This window comes from Heptranchias perlo, chromosome 27 (genome assembly GCF_035084215.1).
Source record: "Heptranchias perlo isolate sHepPer1 chromosome 27, sHepPer1.hap1, whole genome shotgun sequence".
In the NCBI taxonomy this organism is placed as follows: Eukaryota; Metazoa; Chordata; class Chondrichthyes; order Hexanchiformes; family Hexanchidae; genus Heptranchias; species Heptranchias perlo.
In genome coordinates this window covers 37,803,841-37,831,612 of record NC_090351.1, presented here as the reverse complement: position 1 = coordinate 37,831,612, position 27,772 = coordinate 37,803,841, and the positions used below count along the sequence as shown (strand labels likewise).

Here is a 27,772-nt window from a genome sequence, read left to right as displayed (position 1 = left end):
CTACTGATTGAGAGTGGAGGGGCGAAGAGAGGGAGGGGGATGGTGGCAGGAATTGCATAATAGACCAGAGCAGACAATGTGTGCTGGAACATACGGTGAGAGAAGGTTTCGTAGGTGGAGAAGGGGAGAAGGTGGAATGAGGGAGGAGGTGAAATGAGGCCTTTGTGGGACTTCAAGAAAAGGACATGGGTTTTGAATTCCATACACTGTGGGTAGGGAGCCAGCGGAGGTTGGCGAGGACAGAGGTGAAGGGTGATATCCCAGCTTACAAAAGGAGACATCAGGGGACATGGAGGTGGTCAGTTAGAACATTGGAGGTGATTTTCAATTTCCCCATTTGGACAGTAACCCGGCGGAGTGATTTGCCCACCTGTTGTAGGCTACCTTCAACGAGCCAGCACTCCCTGAGTACTGCACGGGATTAACTGCCTAGAGTATGTGCAAAAGGTCTGGATTGGGGCTTAAAACCACAACCTTCTGACCCAGAGACAAGAGCGCTGCCAATTGAGCCAAGCTGAGGCACATCGACAAATATTTATTTCATCCCAATTGTGCAAGCAATGTCTCTCATTGACCTAATTTGTTCAGGTTTTTTTTATTTCACTACACAAGACAAGGGAACCTGCAGAGCTGGTCGAGATATAATATATAAAACATACAAGACACAGGGAGAACAGAATGTAGAAACTATGTCCCACTGTTAAAGCCCTGCCTCAAACCACCTGCCCTCCAATATGTGACCATTTACCTTATCATTACTAATTAATTCAAAATAGAATATTAACAATAAGTTCAATATATACATATTTTAAACAACTAACCACCCAAAATTGTTTGGAGATTTGTCATAATTCATTCTATTTCAAGTGATCTAGGTCAAAATATTTACCACATACAATATAGAATCATAGAAGTTTACAACATGGAAACAGGCCCTTCGGCCCAACATGTCCATGTCGCCCAGTTTATACCACTAAGCTAGTCCCAATTGCCTGCACTTGGCCCATATCCCTCTATACCCATCTTACACATGTAACTGTCCAAATGCTTTTTAAAAGACAAAATTGTACCCGCCTCTACTACTGCCTCTGGCAGCTCGTTCCAGACACTCACCACCCTTTGAGTGAAAAAATTGCCCCTCTGGACCCTTTTGTATCTCTCCCCTCTCACCTTAAATCTATGCCCCCTCGTTATAGACTCCCCTACCTTTGGGAAAAGATTTTGACTATCTACCTTATCTATGCCCCTCATTATTTTATAGACTTCTATAAGATCACCCCTAAACCTCCTACTCTCCAGGGAAAAAAGTCTCAGTCTATCCAACCTCTCCCTATAAGTCAAACCATCAAGTCCGGGTAGCATCCTAGTAAATCTTTTCTGCACTCTTTCTAGTTTAACAATATCCTTTCTATAATAGGGTGACCAGAACTGTACACAGTATTCCAAGTGTGGCCTTACTAATGTCTTGTACAACTTCAACAAGACATCCCAACTCCTGTATTCAATGTTCTGATCAATATGCAAATCTATATAAATTAATATAATCTTTTTAAACTTGGAGCTTATAAATTTAGAGTATAACAGTATACATACATTGGCTAAAATGCAGATTACATTTCTGTAAGACCTTGCTTTAAGTATCATCGTAGGTACAGCACAGGAGGAGGCCATTTGGCCCATCTTGCCTGAGCTGGCTCTTTGAAAGAGCTATCCAATTAGTCCCATTCCCCTGCTACAGTAGTGCTTAACTATAGAACTAAATGATTTCAAGCATCCAATATCTCTTAATGGATGTCATATCTAACCTGGGAATGTTTGACGGGACATTGTAGAAGGAAGTCTATTGGGTAGTATAGTGACCAGGATATCCTTCAGAAAGAAGTTCCACCAGACTCATCACTGGTTTCGAGCACCGCTTAGATGTGGAGTGGGAGTATGGAACTGGCGGGAACACTTATTTGTCTGTTCGGAAAGGAGTGGGGAAAGGCAATATTCCAGTTCTCAGCCCATGGGCGCGCTGGATGACAATTCGCCATTTGCCCATAGAAACATGGAGGGACGGGGGCTTCAGTCAAATCTGCAGGTGGGAGGGTCTAAAAAGGCCCAAATTTAAAAAAAAATGTTTCAGGCCTTTTAAAGACTCTTGTGATTTTTTTTTTCTCCCTGCTTGTATTTAGCTTTTCACGAGCTTTTGTGACAGTTGTTTTTTTTTGGCTTTTGGCCCCAGTTCCAATTTATTGACATGTTCGGAGGAAGAAGAGGAGTTGTGAAGAGAATCAGATGGGTCAGGCTAGGCAAGAGGTGTTCCATGCAGCACCTGCCCTTTGAATCTGAAGAGAGAGGTAACATACGTTGCATTGTTAGAGGCTCCTCTTCCTAAAGGAGAATGTACCAGCAGACCCTAGTGGCATCACTATGCGATATGAAGGACAGGTGGAAGGACCTTCAGATGGACCTTCAATCAAGCATGTCACCTCATCCAAAATTCGGCTGCCTGAATCCTAACTCGCACCAAGTCCAGTTCACCCATTACCCCTGTGCTCGCTGACCTACATTGGCTTCTTGTTCAGCAACGCCTCGATTTTGAATTTCTCATGCTTGTGTTCAAATTGTTCCATGGCCTCGCCGCTCCCTATCTCTGTAACTACCTCCAGCCCTACGACCCTCAGATCTCTGCACTCCTCCAATTCTGGCCGATTTTAATCGCTCCACCATCGGCAGCTGTGCCTTCAGCTGCCTCGGCCCTAAGCTCTGGAATTCCCTCCCAAAATCTTTCCACCTCTCCACTTTTCTCTCCTCCTTTAAGTTGCTCCTGAAAACCTACCTCTTTAACCAACCTGTCCTGATGTCTGCTTATGTAGTTTGGTGTCAAATTTTGTCTGATAACAGTCCTTGTCAAGCGCCTTGAGACGTTTTACTATGTTAAAGGCGTTATATAAATATAAGTTGTTGTTGTCATGCTTGACATGGTACTGCATGAGAAAGGTTGGCCAGGGTGTTCAGCTGCCAGCGTTGCATTTTTAGCTACACCTGCCGAGATACCGTCTACCATTTCTGCAGGCCATGGCGAACCTACCTGGGAATAATCATGGGACTTGTCTTCTCAGGAACTCAGTCAGCAGAGTGGCAAATACTGAGCTGTGCCAACTGCTGTAAGGACACATAGGAAGATAGGAATTGCTAGATGAAAAAAGACCAAAGTCCATCTAGTTCACCTTCTCCCATCCTGGTGGTCGCATGAGGCAATGATAATGGGGTTGTTGACTAACCATAGCAATCAATCTCCATCAATTAGTCTGCAACAGACCCAGATATGAGGCTAGGAAAACCCCCCAGTGGTGGACAGCTTTGGGAACCATTGGTCCAAAGTCACCTGTTCCTCCCAAGCACGTTACACTTACTATATGTCATGCCTTAAATTACTCCAATGCGGCTATCATGCAGCAGAGAGCGTGCGAGTGCAGGAGCAGTAACGGTCAGCTGTGGCCTGAAACTTGCCGCACCTTCTTGCAGGTATGCTGCAGTGCTGACCTATAGGATGGGGTCATAGAGAGGCAAGCAGAAAGTGCAGCCTTACCCTTGACTTCAGCAGCCAGCATGGGGCCAAGCTTGGGCCTGTTCCATCACTTATCTACAGGCAATAACATTTCAAACAGCCACAGCACTCCGCAAAGTAGCATTAGCGGAATGGAGTTCTGAAAACAAGCTATGGCCCATTACTAGCAGACTCACTGTCTCCAGTCATCCATTTCAAAACTTAGCTAAGAAAGAATATCCTCTATTTTTGACCTTATACGTCTGTTAAAAACATTTTTTTTTACTGTGAGTTGTTCTGATCTGGAATGCGCTGCCTGAAAGGGCGGCGGAAGCAAATTCAATAGTAACTTTCAAAAGGGAATTGGATAAATACTTGAAAAGGAAAAATTTGCAGGGCTACAGGGAAAGAGCAGGGGGAATGGGACTAATAGGATAGCTCTTTCACGATGGGCCAAATGGCCTCCTTCTGTGCTGTATGATTTTTATTCCATCATGGAAAGGATCCAAGGTTTCTAAATTGAACGTGAAAAAAAAAATCTGCAGTAATACTCATGATTCATCCCTAGATGCTACTGGTAGGCTTCGTAAACACTGTTCACTCCATTATTTTGTATTTACAAAGCATGAGAAAAAATCCCAGCTAGGCCTGACGGCTTGGAGAAATTTATCCAACAGGCCATTGAGCCACACATGCCAAGTTTTGATTCTGATCTGTGTTGAATTAATGATATCAGCTGGCCAGTTGTCGGGAATACTACATTTGGCCTCAACATCATTGATTCAGGGAAGAGAAAATGAGGTCCTGATTGCTCTCTAGCGACCCCTGCTGGAAGTTCCTACACGTGTGTACATCAGGTGAGAGCAGGGTCGGGCTCAGCTGTGACGCAGTCCACGGTTGAATAGCCTGTCAACATGCACCGTCTAGAGACATGCATGAAGGACGGCCTCTTGGGTGAGGTACCAGATGGTGCCCGGCATCGGTGTAACCTTACCTAGCAAGGAGTCGGCATCTCCAAACAGAAAGGCCAAGGGAGAGAATTCTCAACCAAAAGTCATTTGGGGTATCAATGCACCAACATTTTCATGAACCCAGTATTAGTTTCTTGGAAGTTGCCTGTGGAAATCCGAATGGACCTTTAGTTTCTCAAAGCCAAGGTCCAACAATGATTGCCACAGGCACAGAAATAGTGGAGGGCCCTCCCAGCAGGCTACAAACAGCTGTCTATCAGGTCAAATGGATGAAATGAATAACATTGCAGCATGCAAAAACATTTGCAACCTGGGATTTTAAATCATTAACGCTTTTGTCCAGTTTCGAAAACAGTCCTGTTAAGACTAACAGCTGTCAGCATGCTAAGTGCATGTTGTAAAGATGTCTGCACACAGCCCCATTAAAGAATGCTGGCTATTTTTCATTTTCAAAATGCTGTCTGAGGCTTTCTTCTGTTATGAGGCAGTGGAAACTGTGCTGCCAATTAACGTTTAAAGGCTACTTTAATTCACCGAACCACGTGTCCATCAGTGGCTAAAAGCCTATATACTCAGGTCTGTGCTTCTAATTTGAAGTATTGGCAATAGGGTTAGAAAGATGAGAGAGAAAGAAAGAAAGAAAGAAAATAAGGACTTGCATTTATATAGCGCCTTTCATGACTTCAGGACGTCCCAAAGCGCTTTACAGCCAATTAAGTACTTTTTGAAGTGTGGTCATTGTTGTAATGTAGGAAACACAGCAGCCAATTTGCGCACAGCAAGGTCCCACAAACAGCAATGTGATAATGACCAGATAATCTGTTTTTTTAGTGAATGTTGGCTGAGGGATAAATATTGGCCAGGACACCGAGGAAAACTCCCCAGCTGTAGTTCATCTGTTGTTTTTGAGAGAGGGAATGGGTGGCACAGGACCAGCACAATCTCTGAAATCTGGGCTCAATGCCAGCCTAATCTGATGGGGTGAAAATCACCTTTCGCTGCCAGCTGTACTGGTTTTAAGTGAAATGCACTTGAAGCAGTGTTGATGTAGCTCCAAGTAAGAGACAGTTCACGACATAAAAATGTCCAAGAATTCAGCTGTAAAATGGCAGTAAATCAGAAATATAACTCTAACAGGTTCTAAAGATGGCCTGAGTGTGTGTCCACAGGCAGTTGTTATGACTCAGTTTTATCTCCCAGTGCTACTGTTATATTTTTGGGTTGCTTCAGATATTTTCAGCTTCCATATTTCAGATTAATTTTTGTAGAGGAGCCCTACCTTCCTTTGTAATTAGGGTACAGCTACAAAAATTACCTTGTGCTCCAAATTTTGCAAATCAGGGGTGTGGTAAGAATGGGCACCGGCTGTCTTGCAGTAGCTCATCCAAGTAACTAAAATCCATGTGTGATCCTAGACAGTGAGTGTTGAATGGATGTTTGACCATGGGGAGCATGATGGACGATTCTAACCCAACGTCCAATTTCCAGCATAAGTCACTGGAGAGCGAAGAGGAACAGGGAACCATGTTGGTTTATACTTTCTCTCTAATGAAGAGGCATTGAGATCAATAATAGAACACGTAGAGTTACATAGAATGTACAGCACAGGAACAGGCCATTCTGTCCAACTGGTCTACGTCGGCGTTTATACTCCACACGAGACCCCTCTTCATCAACCCAATCAGCATATCCTTCTAATCCTTTCTCCCTCGTGTGTTTATCTAGCTTCCCCTTAAATGCATCTACATTATTTGCCTCAACCACTCCTTGTGGTAGCGAGTTCCACATTCTCACCACTCTCTGGGTAAAGTTGTTTCTCCTGAATCCCCTTTTGGATTTATTAGTTACTATCTTATATTTATGACCTCTAGTTTTGGACTACGCCCGCACATACTATCTATCACCTTGGCCGAGATTAGCTAACTCAGCGGAGGAATGACTCAGAACCACATTGGGCAGTGCATTTGTGTACTGAATCATGGGGCGGCGTCTTTTGTTAATTCTTTTTCTGGCTTGTAATTCCTTGAGTACAGAAGATTAAGGGTGATCTAATTGAAGTGTTTAAGATGATTAAAGGGTAGATAGAGAGAAACTATTTCCTCAGGTGGGAGAGTTCAGAACAAGGGGGCATAACCTTAAAATTAGAGCCAGGCCATTCAGGGGTGATGTCAGGAAGCACTTCTTCACACAAAGGGGAGTGGAAATCAGGAACTCTCTCCCCCAAAAAGCTGCTGAGGCTGGGGGGGGGGGTCAATTGAAAATTTCAAAACTGAGATTGATATATTTTTGTTGGGTAAGGGTATTAAGGATTACGGAACCAAGGCGGGTAGATGGAGTTAAGATACAGATCAGCCATGATCTAATTGAATGGTGGATCAGGCTCGAGGGGCTGAATGGCCTACTCCTGTTCCTATGAGTGCATACAACCAGAGCTGTTCCCTCTGTATCTTTTTCTCTTCATTTCAGCTGGGAGTAAATAAATAAATCTGTCCCCTTCCATGGGCTCCTACTTTGCTGTTGGACCAGATGTTCTCTGCTCCCCAGTCAGTCACCAGCATGCTTGATTCCAGGCCTGTATAAATTCTTGGCAAAAACATTTTATTCAAAATCTTCAAATAATGGGTGGTGAAAAATAGCCAGGGAGCTGATGGCAATTATTTTCAGATAGCCTGTACCACTCAGCGATTGCAAAGTCCGATCCAAAGTTTGTGGGCCCTCTGTGACGCCAAAAAAAAAATGTATTTTATGAAGGATGGCAATGCAAGTAGCGGGATACAATGTGGGGAGATTTAACAAGATATAAATACATGAAGGGGAAAAGTTTGCAGAGCTGTGGGGAAAGGTCAGGGGAACGGGACTAATGGGATAGCTCTTTCAAAGAGCCAGCACAGGCACGATGGGCCGAATGGCCTCCTTCTGTGCTGTATCATTCTATGAAAGTGCGTATGAGTAGGACCCTGTGCAGGAAACTTGTTAATCACAGCTCAGAACAGATTTAGTGCTTGATTATATCTTTACAACACATCATCATCTTAGAAATTTAACACAGTAGAATTGGAAAATGAGGCTTTGCCAATGCTATTTAAGTGAGTGGAAATGTGCCAATAAACTAACCAATCTCTCTATAGCTTTATGTGCCCATGCATATCAATTGACTTAGACTATATTTACAGAACCAAAACCCTTAGGTTTAAAATTAACAGCCCTCCACTGAGATTGGACATTGGAAAGATTATATTTTTCTCCACTGAATGGTGGATTTGAAACAGGCTTCCAGCAAAAGTAATCGAGGCTGAGAGAATAAACTACTTCAAAAAAGAGCTTGATCAATGTCTGATTGGGCGTGGGGGTGGAGATTATACAGATAAAGACCGACATAATCCAGTACTTCCAAATGAGTGGAGGAGAGAGAGAGTTGAGCATCGCATTTGAAACGAGCGGAAGGGCTGATTGACCTCTGCGCTTTCTTATGTTGTTTTTGTATCTGCATCTAATCATAGAATCTTACAGCACAGAAAGGGTCCATTCGGCCCATCATGTCTGTGCTGGCTCTTTGAAAGAGCCATCCAATTAATCCCACTCTCCCTGGTCTTTTCCCCATAGCCCTGCACATTTTTTCTTTCCATGTATTTTTCCAATTCCCTTTTCACAGTTACTATTGAATCTGCTTCCACCGCCCTTTCAGGCAGCGCATTCCAGATCATAACAACTTGCTGCGTAAAAAAAATTCTCCTCATCTCCCCCTCTAGTTCTTTTGCCAATTATCTTAAATCTGTGTCCTCTGGTTACCGACCCTCCTGCCAGTGGAAACAGTTTCTCCCTATTTACTCTATCAAAACCCCTCATAATTTTGAACACCTCTATTAAATCTCCCCTTAACCTTCTCTGTTGTAAGGAGAACAATCCTGGCTTCTCTCGTCTCTCTACCGATTTCACTTTTATTACTAATATTTTACTTTCATAAAAATTCAAGTAAGGTAACTGAATGTTGGCAGACAATAACATTGAGTTACATCAAAACTACAGCACTGAAACAGGACATTCGGCTCAAATGGTCTATGCCGGCGTTTATGCTTCACATGAGCCTCCTCCCTCCCTCCTTCCCCTCCCTACTTCATCTAACCCCATCAGCACATTCTTCCATTTGTTTCTCCCTCATGTGTTTATAGCATCAATGCTATGTGCCTCAACTACTCCTTGTGGTAGCGAGTTCCACATTCTAACCACTCTCTGGGTAAAGAAGTTTCTCCTGAATTCCCTATTGGATTTGTTAGTGACTATTTTATATTTATGACATCTAATTTTGGACTCCCCCACAAGTGGAAACATTTTCTCTGCGTCTATATCAGAAATGGACTTGGCAATGTGCAAAGGGGAACTGGTTTGATAAGTTCGATAGGAGGAGATTCAACGTGGAGTGTGCTCCCAGATTATACTGGCTTGCATCTAAATCAATGCCAGCGTGAGTCCAGCTCCTGAGCTTAATCTGGTTTACAATGTTGTTGAAGACATCAAACGTCTTAAATATACAGGGGGTAATTTTGACTTTGGGCTGCCCGTTACACATCTCACCTTGTTTTCATTTCCATTGGCTTCGTCAAAATTACCGCCACTGTGTTTCAGAGAAATTATGACCAACGTTTTTCGAAACACATCAGAAATGTAGTCGAGCTGCCCCTTAAAAGGTAAAAGCACTTCCCAGTGAGCTGAGCTTTACAGGATGTTCCAGGAAGAGACCAGAACAGTGCTGATCTAGCTGATGTCAGAGGTACGATGATTAGCCTCAGCATCACTGAACTAGGGAGGGGTAGAAATGTGCCAGGGTTCCCATTCCCGACTTGGCCACAGATTTATTTGCTTCTTCTAGGAGATTGTGTGACCAAGAGGAGGGTGGGGTTGGGTCGATGGTGTACCTGGCAGTACCATGTTTAGATAGCGCAAGCTTGAGGGAACAAAAGGTCTTTTCCTGTTCTTTCTGTATCACTCAAGAAGCTCGACACCATCCAGGACAAATCAGTCCTCTTGATCGGCACCCCATCCACCACCTTAAACATCCACTCCCTCCACCACTGGCGCACCGTGGCTGCTGTGTGTACCATCTATAGGATGCACTGCAGCAACTCGGCAAGGCTTCTTCAACAGCGCCTCTCAAACCCGTGGTCTCCCCCACCTAGAAGGACAAGGGCAACAGGTGCATGGGAACAACACCACATCCAAGTTCCCCTCCAAGTCACACAGCCTCCCGGCTTGGAAATATATTGCCGTTCCTTCATCGTCGCTGGGTCGAAATCCTGGAACTCACTACCTATCAGACCTGTGGGAGCACCTTCACCACATGGGCTGCAGCGGTTCAAGTAAAAGGCCCACCACCACCTTCTCAAGTGGCAAATAGGTATGGGCAATAAATGCCGGCCTTGCTAGCGACACCCACATCTCGAGAATGAATTTAGGAAAATATTTGTTTGACTGCTATCCAGTGACCTGCGCTGGAAAGTGCAATTGTGTGGGTATCGGGTGAGGGTGGAATTCGGGTCACCTGAGTTGCTTTCTGTGGTTGAGCTCACATATGAAGAATGGCCATTTAGGCAAGATAACAGAGGACAACAAATTCCAGTGAAATTGTATTTTTATAAATTCATTGTAAATGCAAGTTCTTTCCTTCTTTTCCTTATTTTAAAGAAATACTTCGAACCATGTGAAGACCAAATGTCAAGGAATAATAAACAATAAAAATGCTCGCAACGTAGCACTCTGTCACATTTCAACGTGTTTCACACACGCGGTGACTTGTTATGTAAGCAAATGCAGCAGCTATTCTGTACCTGCAGCGCTCACAAAACGTCGCACAATGAACGGTCAGTCAATTTGCCTTTGGCGGTACTACCTGAAGGACGAATGTTGGGAAGGACAACCCCGGAACTCACTGCTCTCCTCTGAAGAGTGCTTTCAGAACGGGGAGATGGAACCGCGGTTTAATATCTTACCCGAAGGACAATGCAGCATCCCTACACATGAGCATCTGCCTGTGTTGTGAGTTCAAAACCTGATTTGGGGCTCCAATCCAAAACATTCTAACCCAGTGGGAAGAGTTCTACCAACTGTGCCAATGCAACACACAGATAATGGATAGTCACAATTCGAGAAACAATAAGCTGTAAATCTGGTCACACAACAAAACGGAGCAATACCAAATAAATCAGTACAGCAACAATGAGGAGAGATCTATCTGGTTCATGGAGATTATTTCTTAAAGGGATATTACTGTAAGATCTGCTTCACTTTATTGAGGAAGTACAAATGTGCTTAACATTGTGACTAATACACTATGTTTTACGGTTTTTAAAGTCATTAAAAACCATAAAACATATCCCACTACACCATTAGGTAAGCAATAACAAGCAACATTTGTATGATGCCTTTAACATAGTAACAGGTGCCAAGGAGCTGCACAGAAGCAAAGATGAGCACCAAACGGCAGCAGGAGAAGAGTTAGTGGAGGCAACTGAGTGCATGTGTTTTGAGGAGGCTTTCGAAGGAGGGTGGAGAGATAACAAGATGGAGGGTTCAGAGAGAACATTATAGAGTGTGGAGATGACATGGCTGAAGTCTTAGCCATAAAACGGTAGAGTGGAGGGAGGGGAGAGGGAAAGAAAGGCAGAGTTGGAAGAGCGGAACACCGGTCTGGAGGAGGGCGCAGGGATAGGAAGGGATGAGCCCGAGAAAGAATCTGTGGCCAAAGACAAGGACCTTACATTCAAAATTACTGCTCTGCATGAAATTTCAAAATTATTTTAAGATGGGATGATTCAGTAGGAGTATATTTCCATCAGTCACATATTCGAGGTAGATCTTAGCTCACTGGGATCGCATACTGGGGCCACAAGTGCATGGTCCCACAACATCCTTTCACTAAATTTAATAGCCAGGAAATCATGGAGCACACTCCCAAATTCCCAATATATATTCCCACGCACAAAACTCTGTTTGTGGAGTAGCAATTTTGTAAAGTTACTACATTACAGTAACTTATACTTTATAATTGTCCCAATTTACATAAGCAAGTCAGATTCAATTAGCATAATTCATTAATGGCACTGTTGGTTTGAGACCGGTACCTGCTGAGAGTGATGAGGGGCTGGTGGTGCTGATTGCACTGCCGCCTCTGCACCATGCTGTGGCCAGGCAACTGGAGTCGCATGTACGCATTGTCCATACGCATATCTGTACGCATGCCAGCGTACAACTGCAGACCTCTGCTCATCAGTGCCCTTGCACAGTTTACATTTTCGTTGCTAGTGAAGAGTTCACAGACTTGTCAACACTGACTGACAAAAAAAAATGTCAAAGTAATGCCTCCTTCTCATCAGTGATACCAGTGCAGTGCTGTGATATCAGTGCAGTGTTATTATACCAGTGCAGTGTTATTATACCAGTGCAGTGTTATTATACCAGTGCAGTGCTGTGATTCCTGTGCAGTGTTATTATACCAGTGCAGTGTTATTATACCAGTGCAGTGTTATTATACCAGTGCAGTGCTGTCATACCAGTGCAGTGCAGTGATACTAGTGCAGTGTTATTATACCAGTGCAGTGTTATTATACCAGTGCAGTGTTATTATACCAGTGCAGTGCTGTCATACCAGTGCAGTGCAGTGATTCCTGTGCAGTGCTGTGATGCCAGTGCAGTGCAGTGACTCCTGTGCAGTGCTGTGATGCCAGTGCAGTGCTGTGATGCCAGTGCAGTGCAGTGACTCCTGTGCAGTGCTGTGATGCCAGTGCAGTGCTGTCATACCAGTGCAGTGCAGTGATTCCTGTGCAGTGCTGTGATGCCAGTGCAGTGCTGTCATACCAGTGCAATGCAGTGATTCCTGTGCAGTGCTGTGATTCCTGTGCAGTGCTGTGATGCTAGTGCAGTGCTGTCATACCAGTGCAGTGCTGTCATACCAGTGCAGTGCTGTGATTCCTGTGCAGTGCTGTGATGCCAGTGCAGTGCTGTCATACCAGTGCAGTGCTGTGATTCCTGTGCAGTGCTGTGATTCCTGTGCAGTGCTGTGATGCCAGTGCAGTGCTGCGATGCCAGTGCAGTTCTGTGATGCCAGTGCAGTTCTAGTTTTGCTGTACCTTTTTTGCATTGATGCAATGAGAAAATCGTGTCACATCAACACAAAAACTTTAGTGTATTTAGACCACCTGAAATTATCTCCAATATCACAATATCATAATGATCAAACCCTCCAAGATTTACAACGGTTAGATTTCCTAAAAGCCAAGATTTCCCCAACAAAGCGCGTGTAAAAAATCAACTCTGTAATCCAAATGTGGCCTGAATTTTCCTCTGCGATTGATTTAATGCTGAAATAGCACTGAAACTGCACTGCCACCAGTCAGCCCAATTTGGCTCAGTAGGCTTGCTGGTCTTAAACAACAGGAATATTGTCAGGTTCAAGGAGTGCGGGGGGGGGGGGAGGGAGGGGTGGGAGGGGGGTGCGTGGGCAGAGGTGTTGTCAGCCCAATGGAATAACAAAATGATCTCCAAATGGCAGCCTTGGTAGCTGTGTAGGAGAGTTACAAGCCAGCAGGAAACGGAGCTTAGTCTGGTGACAAATGGGGACTGTGATGGCAGTGAGCCGAAGGTCTCCTTAGCAACAGTGCCCGCAGGTGTCTGGCAGCTGGTACAACTCAGTTATTGTATTATGGGGGAGAGACATCCTTCTCTAGCATTGCCACAGGTTCATAGTAAAGTAGTCCCACCTGGATTCACAGACAAGAAGCCATGGGTACCAGTGGGCAGGGGTTGGAGTCTGCCCACGGTGCCTGTTCAGTCTGACATCCTTGCGATGGTCTTTTTGACCTGTTTCTTCTCAGAGCAAAGGAACAGGAGAAGGACTAAGAAGGGTTGAGGGGTGATCTAATGGAGGTGTTTAAAATGATAAAAGGATTCAATGGGGTGGATTTCCTATTTCCTCTGGGGGGTGGGGGGATCCAGAACAAGGGGGCATAATCTTAAAACTAGAACCAGGCCATTCAGGAGTGAAATTGGTAAGTACATTTTCACACAAAAGGTAGTGGAAATCTGGAACTTCTCCCCCAAAAAGGCTGTGGGTGTTGGGGGACAATTGAAACTTTCAAGACTGAGAGCGATAGATTTTTGTTGGCTGAGGGTATCGAGGGATATGGAGTAAAGGTGGGTAAATGGAGTTGAGGTACAGATCAGCCATGATCTAACTGAATTACGGAACATGCTCGAGGGACTGAATGGCCTCTTCCTGTTCCTATGTTCCTCTGGCTCCCAGAGATTACATTTTTTTAAACTTTTGAGACTTTTTATAATACTTTAAAAAAACTTAAATATACACTACAAAATCTTTAAATTAACTTAAAATATATACTTTTGCTCTGGGGCCTTTATGGCCTATGGTCTAGGAACATAGGAACAGGAGTAGACCATTCAGCCCCTCGAGCCTGTTCTGCCATTGAATTAGATCATGGCTGATCTGTAACTTAACTCCATCTACCCGCCTTGGATCCTAACCCTTAATACCATTACCTAACAAAAATCTATCAATCTCAGTTTTGAAATTTTCAATGGACCCCCAGCATCCACAACCTACTGGGGGAGTGAATTCCAGATTTCCACTCCCCTTTGTGTGAAGAAGTGCTTCCTGACATCACTCCTGAACAGCTTAGCTCTAATTTTAAGACTAAGCCCCCTTGTTCTGGACTCCCCCCACCAGAGGAAAAAGCTTCTCTCTATTTACCATATGAAACCCTTTGATCATTTTAATTACCTCGATCAGATCTGGAGGGCCTCTGGCCAGGTCTCCATCCCTTTTCCAATGAGACCTTTCTTTCGGCTGGCAAAACTGGATAAAAGAGGAGGGAAATGAGCCCGTGCCCTTCCCTTGCCATAATTCCCGTTTACCAGAGCAAGGACGTAGAAGCCAGAAAATCTGCCTGAGAGGGGTGGGAAGGGAGGAAAGGACAACCTGTGAGTTACTTTTTTTTTGAGGTGGGATTCCTCCCGTTGATGCTCTCTGACCGGCAAAAAACCAGGCGGATTCCCGGGGTAAAATACGGCCCACCGAACGAAGGCATAAAGTTTAGTTCCCTGACTGATAAACCCACTGCACTGAGTCTCCCCAGGGCAGAACCTCAGCACTGCATCAGCAAGCAGCTGATGTCATTTCTCATTCACTCGCACACCCATCAAGTACAAAAATGAATTGGGGTTGATGACCCGTATCTGAAGAATGGAGTGGCACAGAGTTTTGCATGGTGCTGCATTTACCTTACATAGACTCAGAGTTATACAGCACAAAAGGAGGCTGATCAGCCCATCATGCCTTGGTCAGCTCTCTGAAAGAGCTCTCCGCATGCTCCCATTCCCCTGCCCTTTTCCCATACCCTTTCCAATATTTTTCTTTTACAAATATTTATCTGCTTCCCTTTTAAAAGCTGTTACGATCCAACTCTTGCAGCTGTTCGGAATACTGATGGTTGTTAAGAAGTTAAATTTTTGCAGAGGGGCCAGAATGCCGCCCTCCTCTTGAATTCAGCCCAGATTAATGGGAGGAAAATCTCCCCTATAACCATTTCAAGAGTCAATTAAATGTGTTTTTGGAGAGTGAAGAGATTGAGGGTTGTGTGCAAGCCACTTTGTTATTGAGTCGGTGAAGATTTCCTTGATTTGATAATTCTAGCGAAGGCATAAAGTAATTCTGTTGAGGACGTGTTTTGATTTTGCTGGAACTAGCAAATAGAAGAAATCTCTACCGATGCCTTCTTGACACTGCTACATTTAGTAACCAGTGGGATTCTTATGCCATGTGAGAAGGGTAATTAAGGGAAATGTGTTTTGGGCTTTCTTGACTCCGTTTCTAGAGAGTTTAAGCCATAGCACAAATCTGTCTCTAATTTGGCACTAATTGTTGCTAAATTGTCAGCCTCACTCAGGATTGTCACACTGGTGTGGTAGAGAGTATTCTCACGAGGGTGGTAACTAAGTACATTGCAGGCTTAGAGATGGACCTTTATCCTACATTTATCCCTTGTTATGAACAGCCTGGTATTTGCTATGTTATTACTGTCGAAAATGGTGACAAGATGTTCCATTCCAAAGCATCAGCACTTCTCAGTCTGAGGAGTGTAATGCCATTAAAAAGTTAAGATAATTAAAGTTTCCAAGGATTTCAAAGAAATGTTAAACTGAAAATACCTTGTCCTGAGATAACGAGTCCAAAAACAATTCTTAGTTTTATTTAGAATCATCTAATGATAGAATCTTACAGCACAGAAGGCGGCTATTCGGCCCATCGTGCCTGTGCCAGCTCTTTGAAAGAGCTATCCAATTGGTCCCACCCTTCTGCTCTTCCCCATAGCCCTGCAATTTTCTCCCCTTCAAATATTTATCCAATTCCCTTTTGAAAGTTACTACTGAATCTGCTTCCACTACCTTTTTAGGCAGTGCATTCCAGATCGTAATAGCTTGCTGCGTAAAAAAAATTCTCATCTCACCTCTGACATTTTTTGCCAATTACCTTAAATCTGTGTCCTCTGGTCACCGACCCTTCCACCACTGGAAACAATTTCTCCTTATTTACTCTATCAAAACCCTTCGTGATTTTGAACGCCTCTATTAAATCTCCCCTTAACCTTCTCTGTTCTAAGGAGAACAATCCCAGCTTCTCCAGTCTCTCCACGTAAGTCTTTAGTCATTTCTTTAACTCCTATTGATTATCAATCAATTGCCCAGTTTTTGCACTGGGAGATTTGTTCAAATCAATCACTGGCCCAAAACATAAAAAACATATTAAAAAGAGTAAAATTATTTTGACTATGAAAGAAATTCCAGGCACTGAAACAAGTGAATAGGCACAACCTCGGTGAAGACACACCCGGTCATGTGCCTTGAAATTGGGATATTGAAATATTAGTGTACAAATGCTAGCCCCATTAATTTAAAAGGGATGAACCCCTTCATTGAAACAAGTTAATTTCATAGGATTTTACATGTATGTTTAAGGAGGCCAATTTCAATGCATCAGAAGTTAGCCATAATCAAATGATTGCAATAATTACCAACATTCATCAATATCGTGCTCTATTTAATGATTATTAGAAAATTAAAATGATAAAAAGATCACGTTCTAAATTTGAGCCCAAAGACAAAGTGAGAATGCACTCATTGACTGATCTCAATTGTAATTTCAGGCTCCACAGAACAAATCTAAAAAGCGGTTCTGTTGAATGTGTTTGCTCCATATATAGATTTAACTGTTCATTCCCCAGATACTAAACTTTAGCTAGGAATTGCTGCTTCTCTTTTAAGCTCGTGGTTTTCTTGTTTATTCTTGGTGCACATATTTTTTTGTCAAGCGTCCATTTGCTAGCTGCCCATAAACAAAGATTTACTGCCCTACACTCGACTGTTCTTTAAAAGAAAATGTCTTCCAGTCCGCTTGGAAAGAAGAGATTCGGTAGTGGACATGTGAATTCCTGGTAACAACAATTCCTGAGCCGAGAATTCCACTACTTGTGGCACAATATGTTGGATATTATGCATTACCATAAAGTGGTAATTTCCACATTTATACCTATTACTTCCCACATACCAAGCTCCTAGTTTGTTTATGTCACTGTGGGATAAGAAGTCTAGAGTAGTGCGTTCAGGAAGGATATATTGGGCTTGGAGGGGGTGCAGAGCAAATTCACCAGAATGATACCGGCAGGGAAAGGGTTAAATTACGAGGCCAGGTTGCATAACCTGCGCTTGTGTTCCCTTGAGTATAGAAGATTGAGGTGTGATCTAATCGAGGGGTTTAAAATGATAAAGGGATTCGATAGGGTAGACACAGAGAATCTATTTCCTCTGGTGGGTGAATCCAGAACAAGAGGGCATAACCTTAAAATTAGAGCCTGGACATTCAGGAGTGAAATCAGAAAGTACGTCTTCACATAAAGGGTAGTAACAATCTGGAAATCTCTCTCTCGAAAGGCTGTGGATGCTGGGTCAATGGAAACTTTCAAGACTGAGGTTGATAGATATTAGTTGGGTGAGGGTATCAAGGGATATGGAGCAAAGGCAGGTAAATGGGGTTCAGGTACAGAACAGCTATGATCTAACTGAATGGCAGAACAGGCTCAAGGGGCTGAATGGCCTCCTCCTGTTCATATGTACAGTACAGCTGGTGAGCAGAAGTCATGGAGAGAGAGAAGGAAGCAAGCCAGTTGCTTGGAACTTCTGTAAATCACTCCCTAGGGGTTAGGACAAGAAGAGAATTAGAAAAGGTCAGACAGCAGACTGTTTCTCCAACCTATTAGCTGAGGGAATGGTATGTGGTCCAAAAGTTCAGTAGACAAAGGAGAAAGTTTAAAGGAACATTCCACTATTTCTCAAGGCAATAAATGTAAAGGCAGTGTATTGGAGCCTAGTTATTTCCATTAATTTTTATTTTGAGTTATATTCTTCATTTGCAGAATACTGCAGGTCGACTTCTTATCTGAAGCAAGCAAATTATTCACCATGGTAGAGGGTTCAAACACCAGGGGAACTGAAACAAAAATTAGGAGGTTAGGAGCAAGAATGGAGGTCAGATGAAACTTATTCATACAAAGGGTAATAGAGTTATGGAATAAGTTATCAGGGAAGGTCATTGAAGTAGGGAATTTAAATGTGTTGAAGAAATAATCAGGTGCATTTCTGGAGAAGGGATTGGAGATTATAGTGAAAAGACACTGAGCTGAAGTGAATACATCAAAAATGGATGGGCTGGTTTGGCCTAATGGCCTTTTCCTGTTTCTAAAAATAATTATATGCCTTCTGTACCGTGTCCTATAGACACTAAGAAAATGTATAGTAAAATGGTTCTATTTATGCAAAAAGGATTTGTTCTTGAAGAAAGGATATGTATTTAAATGTGAATACGATCTCTAAGTCAAATGTTGCGTCAGATTTTAGATGGATTTCAGTTATCAAAGTATAATGCCATTTTCTGATGATGTAGAGGAGGAGACTTTGTATAGTCATTTCCAATCTGCAGAGATAAATTATTCTACCTATGGAAGTCTTAATGCTAGATAAATGAAAGGGGCTCCAAATGATAATAGAAGACTTATCAAATAAAAGTTTGACAGGTTTTTAAAAATATATTAATTGGTTTGATTTTTGTTTTCTTGTAAATTTTCAAATAAAAATGTAATGATATTATCATACATTGACATAATATGAATCACAAAGTGATAATAATAATAAATACTTCTACGAGGCTAGTCCTACACTACCATACTGTAAAGGTAGTCCCATCAAAAAGGACTCCATCCTTTGTCCTCACCTTTGATCAGTGCCAACAATGCAATTTTATCCAACATTTGATTTCTACATTACTAAGGACACCTGTTGTACAAAGCCGCCCAAAGAATCATAGAAGTTACAACATGGAAACAGGCCCTTCGGCCCAACATGTCCATGTCGCCCAGTTTATACCACTAAGCTAGTCCCAATTGCCTGCACTTGGCCCATATCCCTCTATACCCATCTTACCCATGTAACTGTCCAAATGCTTTTTAAAAGACAAAATTGTACCCGCCTCTACTACTGCCTCTGGCAGCTCGTTCCAGAAACTCACCACCCTTTGAGTGAAAAAATTGCCCCTCTGGACCCTTTTGTATCTCTCCCCTCTGACCTAAAATCTATGCCCCCTCGTTATAGACTCCCCTGAGGCGCTATATAAAGGCAAGAAAGAACCTGCCTTTATATAGCGCCTCAGGACACACCAAAGCACTTTACAGCTAATGAAGGACTTTTTGAAGTGCAGTCACTGTTTTAATGTAGGAAACATGGCAGCCTATTTATGCACAGCAAGATCCCACAAACAGCAATGAGATAATGACCAGATAATCTGTTGTTTAGTGATGTTGGTTGAGGGATTATTATTGGCCAGGACACATAGGAACACCAGTAGGTCATTCAATTAAATCATGGCTGATCTGTATCCGAACTCTACCCACCTTGGCTCCATATCCCTTAATACCCTTGTACCCCCTTCAGTACTGCACTGAAGTGTTAGCCTAGATTATGTGCTCAAGTCTCTGGAGTGGGGCGTGAACCCATAGCCTTCTGACTCATGAAGCCAGAGTGCTACCCACTGAACTACGGCTGACAAATAAAAAGGTCACTTCTGAAGATAGTCGGTGTGCGCTATAGCAGTAACACAGCGACAAACAAAAGGTTTTAGACTGCGGGAGTTACAGCATCAAACTCACGGACAACTGCCATCAAGTCACCAGAAATGACCACCCCATCACCGGTTCGCAGTTCGCTTCCTCGCAATCAAATGCTGTTTCAGGACCGCGGACAGCGCCTTTAATCAGTATTCAGCACCAGGCTGTAGTCATCCGGCGAAGTTCTCTTGTAAAAACTTTATTGCTGTTGCCATAAGTCTTCACACGCCAACAAATAAACCTCAAGGTCATTAGCTCTAGAAGTCTGACAAAATACTTTTTTTGTGCGACATTGTTTATCGTCGGAGCATCTGTCAGATTATATAGACAGCAAACCAAATCAGTCCTTTATTGCAAGAAAACATATCGCTTTATTGCACTTTACAGACCGTTTGATGAAGAGCAGAGATCAGACAATGCGTTTTCTATATTCCTTCTTGATTAAATGAAAAACAACTGTTGGGGGAAATTAATAAAACATTCTACTTTTTGGCAAAACTGCATTCTCCAATTCGCTGCTTTTAACCCGTTGTCTTGTACTGGGAAAGTACAATAACCAGGGAGAGTGAGATGTGGCTAAAGGGAATTAAGCACGGTGGAAGATACAGGAGCCTACGTGTAATTTTTCGCTCAAGTTTTTCTTTTGCGCTAACTCTTCCTGAAATAAACTTTCTGATCTCCTACTTGACAAAAGATTAATATCTGTCCCTGCCTTTCTGCCTCAGAGTGATTATTGGCAATGGCTGCTACTTCATAGAAAAGGAGATTAAGCAATGTTACTTCTGAAAATGTAATTACAAATGTCCTGACTTCATCAATTCAAGCAGATCTACGTGTAATCTGGAGCTGAGGCGATATTTAATTAATCCTTTTCTGCTTTCAACGCTTTGCCCCATGTTACTAAATAAAAGCTGTGTTTATCACATATTAATTGAAGATTATTTTGAAAGCTGAATGTCTTTAGTGCCTTGTAAAAATACAGATCACATAATTTTCTTTGATTGATGAGTTCATACTTGATTATTCAGGCACCACTTGCTTGAACTTAAATGTTGAACACAGGAGCGAATGGTTTCACATGGAGACAGGTACAGTTCGCAACGCCAATATTTATGTTTAGTACAAAATAAAGCTCAGGACCTACCCCAGAGTTGTCATGGTGACGATGGTGTACCAAAAAGACGCCGGAATGCTTGTAAACTTGCTGTGGGTCGAGCCCTTCTCAGCATAGAACATCACAGTGGCAAAGATTATGATGGCCATGGTGAGGGAAAACAACAGAAAGCCAAGTTCAGAGGCACAACTCTTCAGGGTGTAACCCAGGATCCTCAGCCCTTGGGAATGGCGGGAAAACTTGAAAATCCGGAAGACCCTGAAGACCCGGAGAGTCACGAAGGCTCCACTCACATCCTCGTTGTTGGTCATCACCAAGCCAATGTAGTAAGGCATGATGGCCACCACATCGATGATGCTCATCACGCTTCTCATGAACCTGTAGCGGCTCGGGGCTGCAAAGAGTCTTAGAAGATACTCAACAGTGAAGATCATGACACAGGCGGTGTCCAAGCAGAAGAAAGCCACAACGTATCTCTCTCCACACGGTAGGTCTTTGACGTCCTCCGGGCCAATTCCGCAGGGCACCGTCTCCACGACATTGGTGATCACAGACACTGCGATGAAGAAGCCCGTGACATAGTAGAACACTAAGGCTAAGGTGCTGGTGTGCGGGTTCTCGAAGGCCCTCCACATGGTTTGGCGGAATGTGCGCGATGGCAAGTTACGTTCCGCACTGTTTTCATTGTCACTGTCGTCCATCAGCCTCTCTGCATTCTCCCTCTTTCTGTCCTTGTACTCTTCATAGCAACAGTCCCCGACAATCTCAGGAATGAGGCCGAAGAAAGCCAGCTCTTCATCATAAGCAGAGATGCACTCGTGCCGCGGATAGTGCAACTTCCCCGTCCTGTAAAAATTCAACACGTTTCTGAAGATGTCAGGATCCCGGTCAAAGAAATATTCCTTGCTTTCTTCGTGGAAAAAGAACTCCTTCTCCGTGCTGCCCAGCAGCGTGTCCGGGAATCTCTCCAGGGTGTTTTTCCAAGTTTGGAAGCGCCTGCCGCTCACATTGAGGATGATGAGTTCGTCCGGCTTCTTATTCTTGTCGCCTGGGGCGAGTGGCATGGGGCAGTTGGCCACTGGCATCCATCCTATGGCAGCAGCTCGGGCGAAGGGCAGCCACGCCGCTACTCCGGCCGCCATCGCGACACCAAACTTGCTCGAAGGCGGCAGATCGGCTACAGTGAGAACCACCTCCGCTGGCGATTAGGCAACATCTGGAAGTGAAGACAGAAACCAATTTCCATCTCAAGATCAGTCTTCATCAACAAAACATTGTCTGTCACCTCGACATTGGCGCGACAAAGTTATCACAATGTAATGAGACCCAACAAATATCCCCAAGGCACAAAATCCTCCTGTTTTTCATCCAATTATCTCATTCTAAATGCGTAAAACTGCAAATACATTAATAACTCAATATAAAATCATTACAGACGGGATCCCTCTCTTTAATTTGCAAACAGGCTTCTAATTAATTATGTTAATTACTCTTACCCACATTCTAACATACATTTATGATTTTTTACGACAAATCTTCCGTTTTTTAGCTGACTGGGTGCTGATGATGTCTCACCATTGCAACTGAGGCTATTCTCTCTCTGCTGAAGGACAGGCACCTAGCTGATGGGAGTAGAGGGGAGCATGTAGTGTATGGGAGATGGTTGAGGAGATCTGACACACGATTTTTAAGACAAGATCATCGGGTCCTCCCCTTCTCCCAATAAAACAAACTCTAATCACAGAGGAACAATTTTAAAAAATGAACTAAAAGAAAATATAAAATTGCGCAGGAGAAGGGCAATGTCATTGTATAAATGGCTCCATCGACCCCTCATTTTATATACACATAGATTGCTTTTTTTAAAAATACAAAGGAACCGGAGGCAGGTCGAGCCTGCAACAGGGAAAGTCGGAAACTTTGGAGAGAAGCGTGTTGGGTTCCTTTTTTTTTAAAAAAAAAGATACAGCGCTTACCTTGGGGATGGGAAGGAGGCTCCAGCTCTCGCTTTATAAAGGACAATCCTTTCTGTCTTCTGGAGGACAAAGGAATCCCAACAAAACAAAACAATAAACTCCGAAATAAGAAGGTAAATCCCGCAGTAGCGAGGAGCCCAGTGTAGATACAATCACAAGAGCCAGAAGTAAGAGAGCACGGAATCAGCGGCGCCAATCCCACCGATGTGACATTGCCTTTTTGTACTTGCTCGTCACGGATCTTTTTTTCCCTACTCACTTTGCTCACAGGCTAAGGTAACAGGTTTATGTTTTATTGTTATTATTTCCAAATGTTTGACTTATTACCTTTCCCTCTCTCTCTCTCTCTCTGTCGTTCTCTACTTTAAATGGCACGGATGCGATAGGCGGGTCAGGGTTGTGATGGCATGTCTCGGCTGGGATGATAGACAGTGCTCTCCCGGGCTCTGGCGGTACCTCTGAGCCACTGTACCTAGCCCATAGAGACGTAGTACTGACAGAGAGAGGGAAAGAGGAAGAGAGAGAGAGGGAAAGAGAGATCCAGCCTTTTCAATGCACAACCTGTTAGATGCTAGAAGTATAACCCAGGGTGAAAGTTTCTACCCTAGTGATGTTGGATTGACTTGCCTGTACAGAAACTGAGAGACATGGTTACCGTTAATTGATCCAACCCATTTCTCAACGCGCACGAACGATAGGCGCCTTCTAACCAATGATCCCAAGGGCACACAACACAAGGGTCTAAAGGTTCACAGGAGCCCGACTGTAAACTCATCTTTGCTGGACCACAGGGAGTGAACACTGACTGTCCTGCACTGTGAGAACCAACGGTCACGATTGTTTTCTGGGTTAATATAGCGTTACTTGTAAAATCAAAGTGGGAATTTGCAATCTGACATCTATAATTTTACCGTCAGGATAAAAATAAACGGATGCATCTATTTTATGGGCATATTGTAGGTTTATAAATGACTTGCATGTGTCTCATACTTTATATATGTATATAAATATAAAACATTTATAGACGCACTGAAAAGTCCTTGAATAAATGCATATAAAGTCTTTATCATTTTTAGTAATGTCAGCGATGCTCTCTGCAGCCCTGGTAAACCAGTGTGTCTTATAACTTGAATATTGCTGAATTCGGCCCCTTTCTCACATTGCAAGACTCCCCACTCCCCGTGTTTAGAAAACTGCCTGGTTTTCCGCCTAACTTTATCTCCAGAGTTAGACAGTCCACAGTTACATTGATCTCTGAGAGTTTACTAGTGTTTGTGATGTAGTCAATAGAAAAGACCACACATCAGGAGAATGGTGTTTGCAATCGATCAGCGTATAATTCACTCCAGGCCCGCTTTTATTCTGAAACTCAAACAGTGTCCCAGATAATGTGTTTGATTCCCATTAAATGATAATAACAAAAAAAAACTTTCTAGGACAAGACAGAATTATAAAATATAAGGACGGCTATTATCAAAATAATAGCTACCATTTATAGGAAAGAGTAGCCAATGTTGGGAAATCTGAAATAAAAGCAGAAGATACTGGAAACGCACAGATCAGCCAAGATCTGGGAATGGAAAAGACGGGTTAAAGTTTAGGGGGGGCGGCCTCGCAGCCGGGTCTTTAGACTCTCCCAGCTGGCTTTCATTTTTTATTTTTGAATTTTGTAGGCACAATATAAACACCCAGTGCTCAATATTTAGAGTTTGGCAGCTCAGAGGCTAACCTTTACAAGTGTGTGCTCATTTTTTTTGACGGGAGAATGTTTTTACTGGATTGAGTTAATTACTTTTTATTGTAAAGGATGAGCTGTGAGTGATCCCTTTCCCAGAGCCAGGTGGCGCAGTTTCCATTTAGACTGCAATCGAGCTCTGGCCTGCTTCTGTGAATTCTTGCTTTTTTTAAATGACAATTACTGGGAAGGGGTGGATTAGCACGACTGTCTCTGAATTGTGATACACTTCTCTCCCCTTCCCATTTTTCAAAGCTTCTTAATGGTTTCCAAACTCATTAACAAGCAATTCACTGCAAAAAGCGATTGGTAACCAATTGGAAATTAATGGAAGGGCAGTTCTTTATTATTAAATGGGAGATTACATTTTATAGACAAATTGTTAATAAATAATAATTAATATTTATTGCAAATTGCACCCTTTGAAACTAAGCAAGGCTCCGACGGGAGAGACCACTCCGACATCCAACTGGAGATGTTCACGGGTTGTATTAAACTAGCTCTGCACAAATTAAAGTTAAGTCAGTGTTGATAATAAAGTTGTCCGGGCCACTAATGAGTAAAACTAAAATAATTTCAATTATTGGAGGGGATGGGTGCTCCTGGGGTACAAACGTGCAGATAATAAGGTCCAGCGACTTTCGGAGCCTGTGTGCTTGAGGCAACATTTGCACTAAATCTCTCTTTTATATATGTTTTTTTTAAATTAATGTCATTTGTATCCACCGTCAGTAGGGTTCACTTTAATAACACGGATCTATCCTCTCCAAACACACGAGCGACTGTTTGAGTTTTGGATAGTAGAGGTTTGGGCGATTTGTATTTGTACTGAATGTATTAAAATATTTTTCTCACTGGGGGTATGGTTGGTAAATATCTGAAAGTAATATCACAGCACAGAGAGCACTGATAGGTGGATGGGATCTTTGATCAAGGACATCCATTGATTGTCAGACTGGGGATGGGTTGTCCAAGGGATTGCATTGACTGCGTAACCCGGGCAACCACTGCCCCCGTATGGACATTGTTGAAAGGACCCTCCACTGCCTACTTTGCAAACAAACAAAACCTGTCACCAGAAACTCAGACCGTGGGCAGCCTGTATTTAAAACAGGTTTCTGCTGTGATTTTGAGCAGTGAATGGCTGTGGGGGGAGAGGATGGCGAGAGGATACTGAGCTTTGTGAGGGGAAGGCCGGAACTCAATCATTATCATGAAGGGAGGATAAGAAAGACAGCAACTCTTAAATAAAGTTGAAAAGTTCCCCCCCCCCCTTTATAATAATGGACTTTCAGAAGGCCTTCGATAAGGTGGCATTCGAGACAAGGCAAATATCAGGGCGTGGAGTCAGGGGTCAGGCAGCAGAATGGATTGAAAGAGGGCAGGAGTTATGGGAAGTTTCTCAAACAGGAGGAAAGTGGTGTCCCGCAGGGATCCGTGCCGGGACCACTGCTGTTCCCCAAAAACAGAAATTATTTGGATGCAGGAATTGGAGGAATGGTGTTGTAGTTTCAGACTATACCAAATTGGGAAGGGGGTGGTGCAGTTAATAATGTGAAGGACTGCACCAAAATCCAGGAAGACAAACAGGGTTACAAAGTGGGTGGATAAATGGCAAATGAAATTTAAAATAGGGAAGTGTGATCATAGAATCATCGAAAGTTATGGCACAGAAGGAGGCCATTCGGCCCATTGTGTCCGTGCCGGCCGAAAAAGAGCTATCCAGCTTAATCCCACTTTCCAGCACTTGGTTCGTAGCCCTGTAGGTTACAGCACTTCAGGTACACATCCAGGTACTTTTTAAATGTTGAGGGTTTCTGCCTCTACCACCCTTTCAGGCAGTGAGTTCCAGACCCCCACCACCCTCTGGGTGATAAAAATTCTCCTCAGCTCCCCTCTAATCCTTCTACCAATTACTTTAAATCTATGCCCTCTGGTCACTGACACCTCTGATAAGGGAAATATCTACTCTATCTGGGCCCTTCATAATTTTATACATCTCAATCTCCTCTGTTCCAAAGAAAACAACCCCAGCCTATCCAATCTTTTCTCATAGCTAAAATTCTCTGGCCCTGGCAACACCCTCATGATGCGGTTCATTTTGGTAGGAGAAATAAGGAGTACACTCATTCCTTGGAAGGCAAGAAATTAAATGGGGTAGAGGAGCAGAGAGATCTGGGAATACAGGTATATAAATTACTAGAAGAAGCAACACAAGTTAATAAGACCACAAAGAGTGCAAACAAAGTATCGGAGTTCATTTCTGGAGGGGGTAGGATATAAAAACAAGGAGGTAATGTTAAATTTAGATAGAACCTTGGTTCTGGTCTCCACATTGGGCCACGATGGGCCGAATAGCCTCCCTCCTGTGCTGTACCAACTATGATATTACAAAAAGGATATTGAAGCACTGGAGAAAGTGCAGCAAAGATTCACAAGGATGTTACCAGGATCTGACCTTTGTGGATTGCTTGAGAATGATGGTCAACATATTGGAATGCTCCCACCACAGACTTAACATTGATTTCAATAACTGCAGATCATAACCACTGCTCCCATTTTTTCGGACAGCAGGTGCTGGTAATGGTCCTGCTGTTGCCATTTACAGCTCCTCTAGACCCATCTTTTGTATCTTGTCCCATTACCACCCTCCTTGCCTTGCACCATCATCCCTTTTGTCATTTAATCACTCCTGCCCTCCACCCTATCTACGACCTTCCCTTTTTGTTCTTTCCTCCCCCCCCCCTTTGCCTGGCTCTGTACTTGCTTAAAAACTGTTTAATCTTCAACTTCTTCCAGTTCTGATGAAAGGTCATCGACTTGAAACGTTAACTCGGTTTCTTTCTCCACAGATGCTGCCTGACTTGCTGAGTATTTCCAGCATTTTCTGTTTTTATTACGGACTTAAACATCACACACCTCAAAAAGTGCAGCCAGTGCGCGCTCAAGCTCCGACCTGCCACTGTAATGAAAGCGGAGATGGTGGACCCTGGCTACATACTTTGTACAGGGATCAGGACTTCCCACCCACAGAAGGAAACCAACCTTAATCATTTCAACTTTTACTGCAGCAGCAACGTGACTCAGTAGGGGCTCGTGAGTTGGAACTCGCGAGAGGGGACGTGGCAGAACTGATTTGGGGAGCCGCGGTGGAATGGGTAGCTGGTTTACGAGCATATGCCACTGTTTCTTACTCCCCAGAAGTAAGCATGTACTCATCAAG

The 27,772-nt window shown here is 43.3% G+C and overlaps 1 protein-coding gene across 3 annotated transcripts in view; it reads right to left on the bottom strand.

Annotated features, from left to right (window-relative positions):
• Positions 1–22,040, bottom strand: part of kcnd3 (potassium voltage-gated channel, Shal-related subfamily, member 3) — a 230,905-nt gene extending 208,865 nt beyond the window's left edge. For all 3 annotated transcript variants that reach the window (XM_068007677.1, XM_068007678.1, XM_068007679.1), the window contains exon 1: positions 20,869–22,040. In XM_068007677.1, coding sequence (XP_067863778.1) covers positions 20,869–21,980 — 1,112 coding nt within the window. In that variant the 5' untranslated portion in view covers positions 21,981–22,040. The remainder of the gene's footprint in view (positions 1–20,868) is intronic.
• Positions 22,041–27,772: the final 5,732 nt, after the last annotated feature.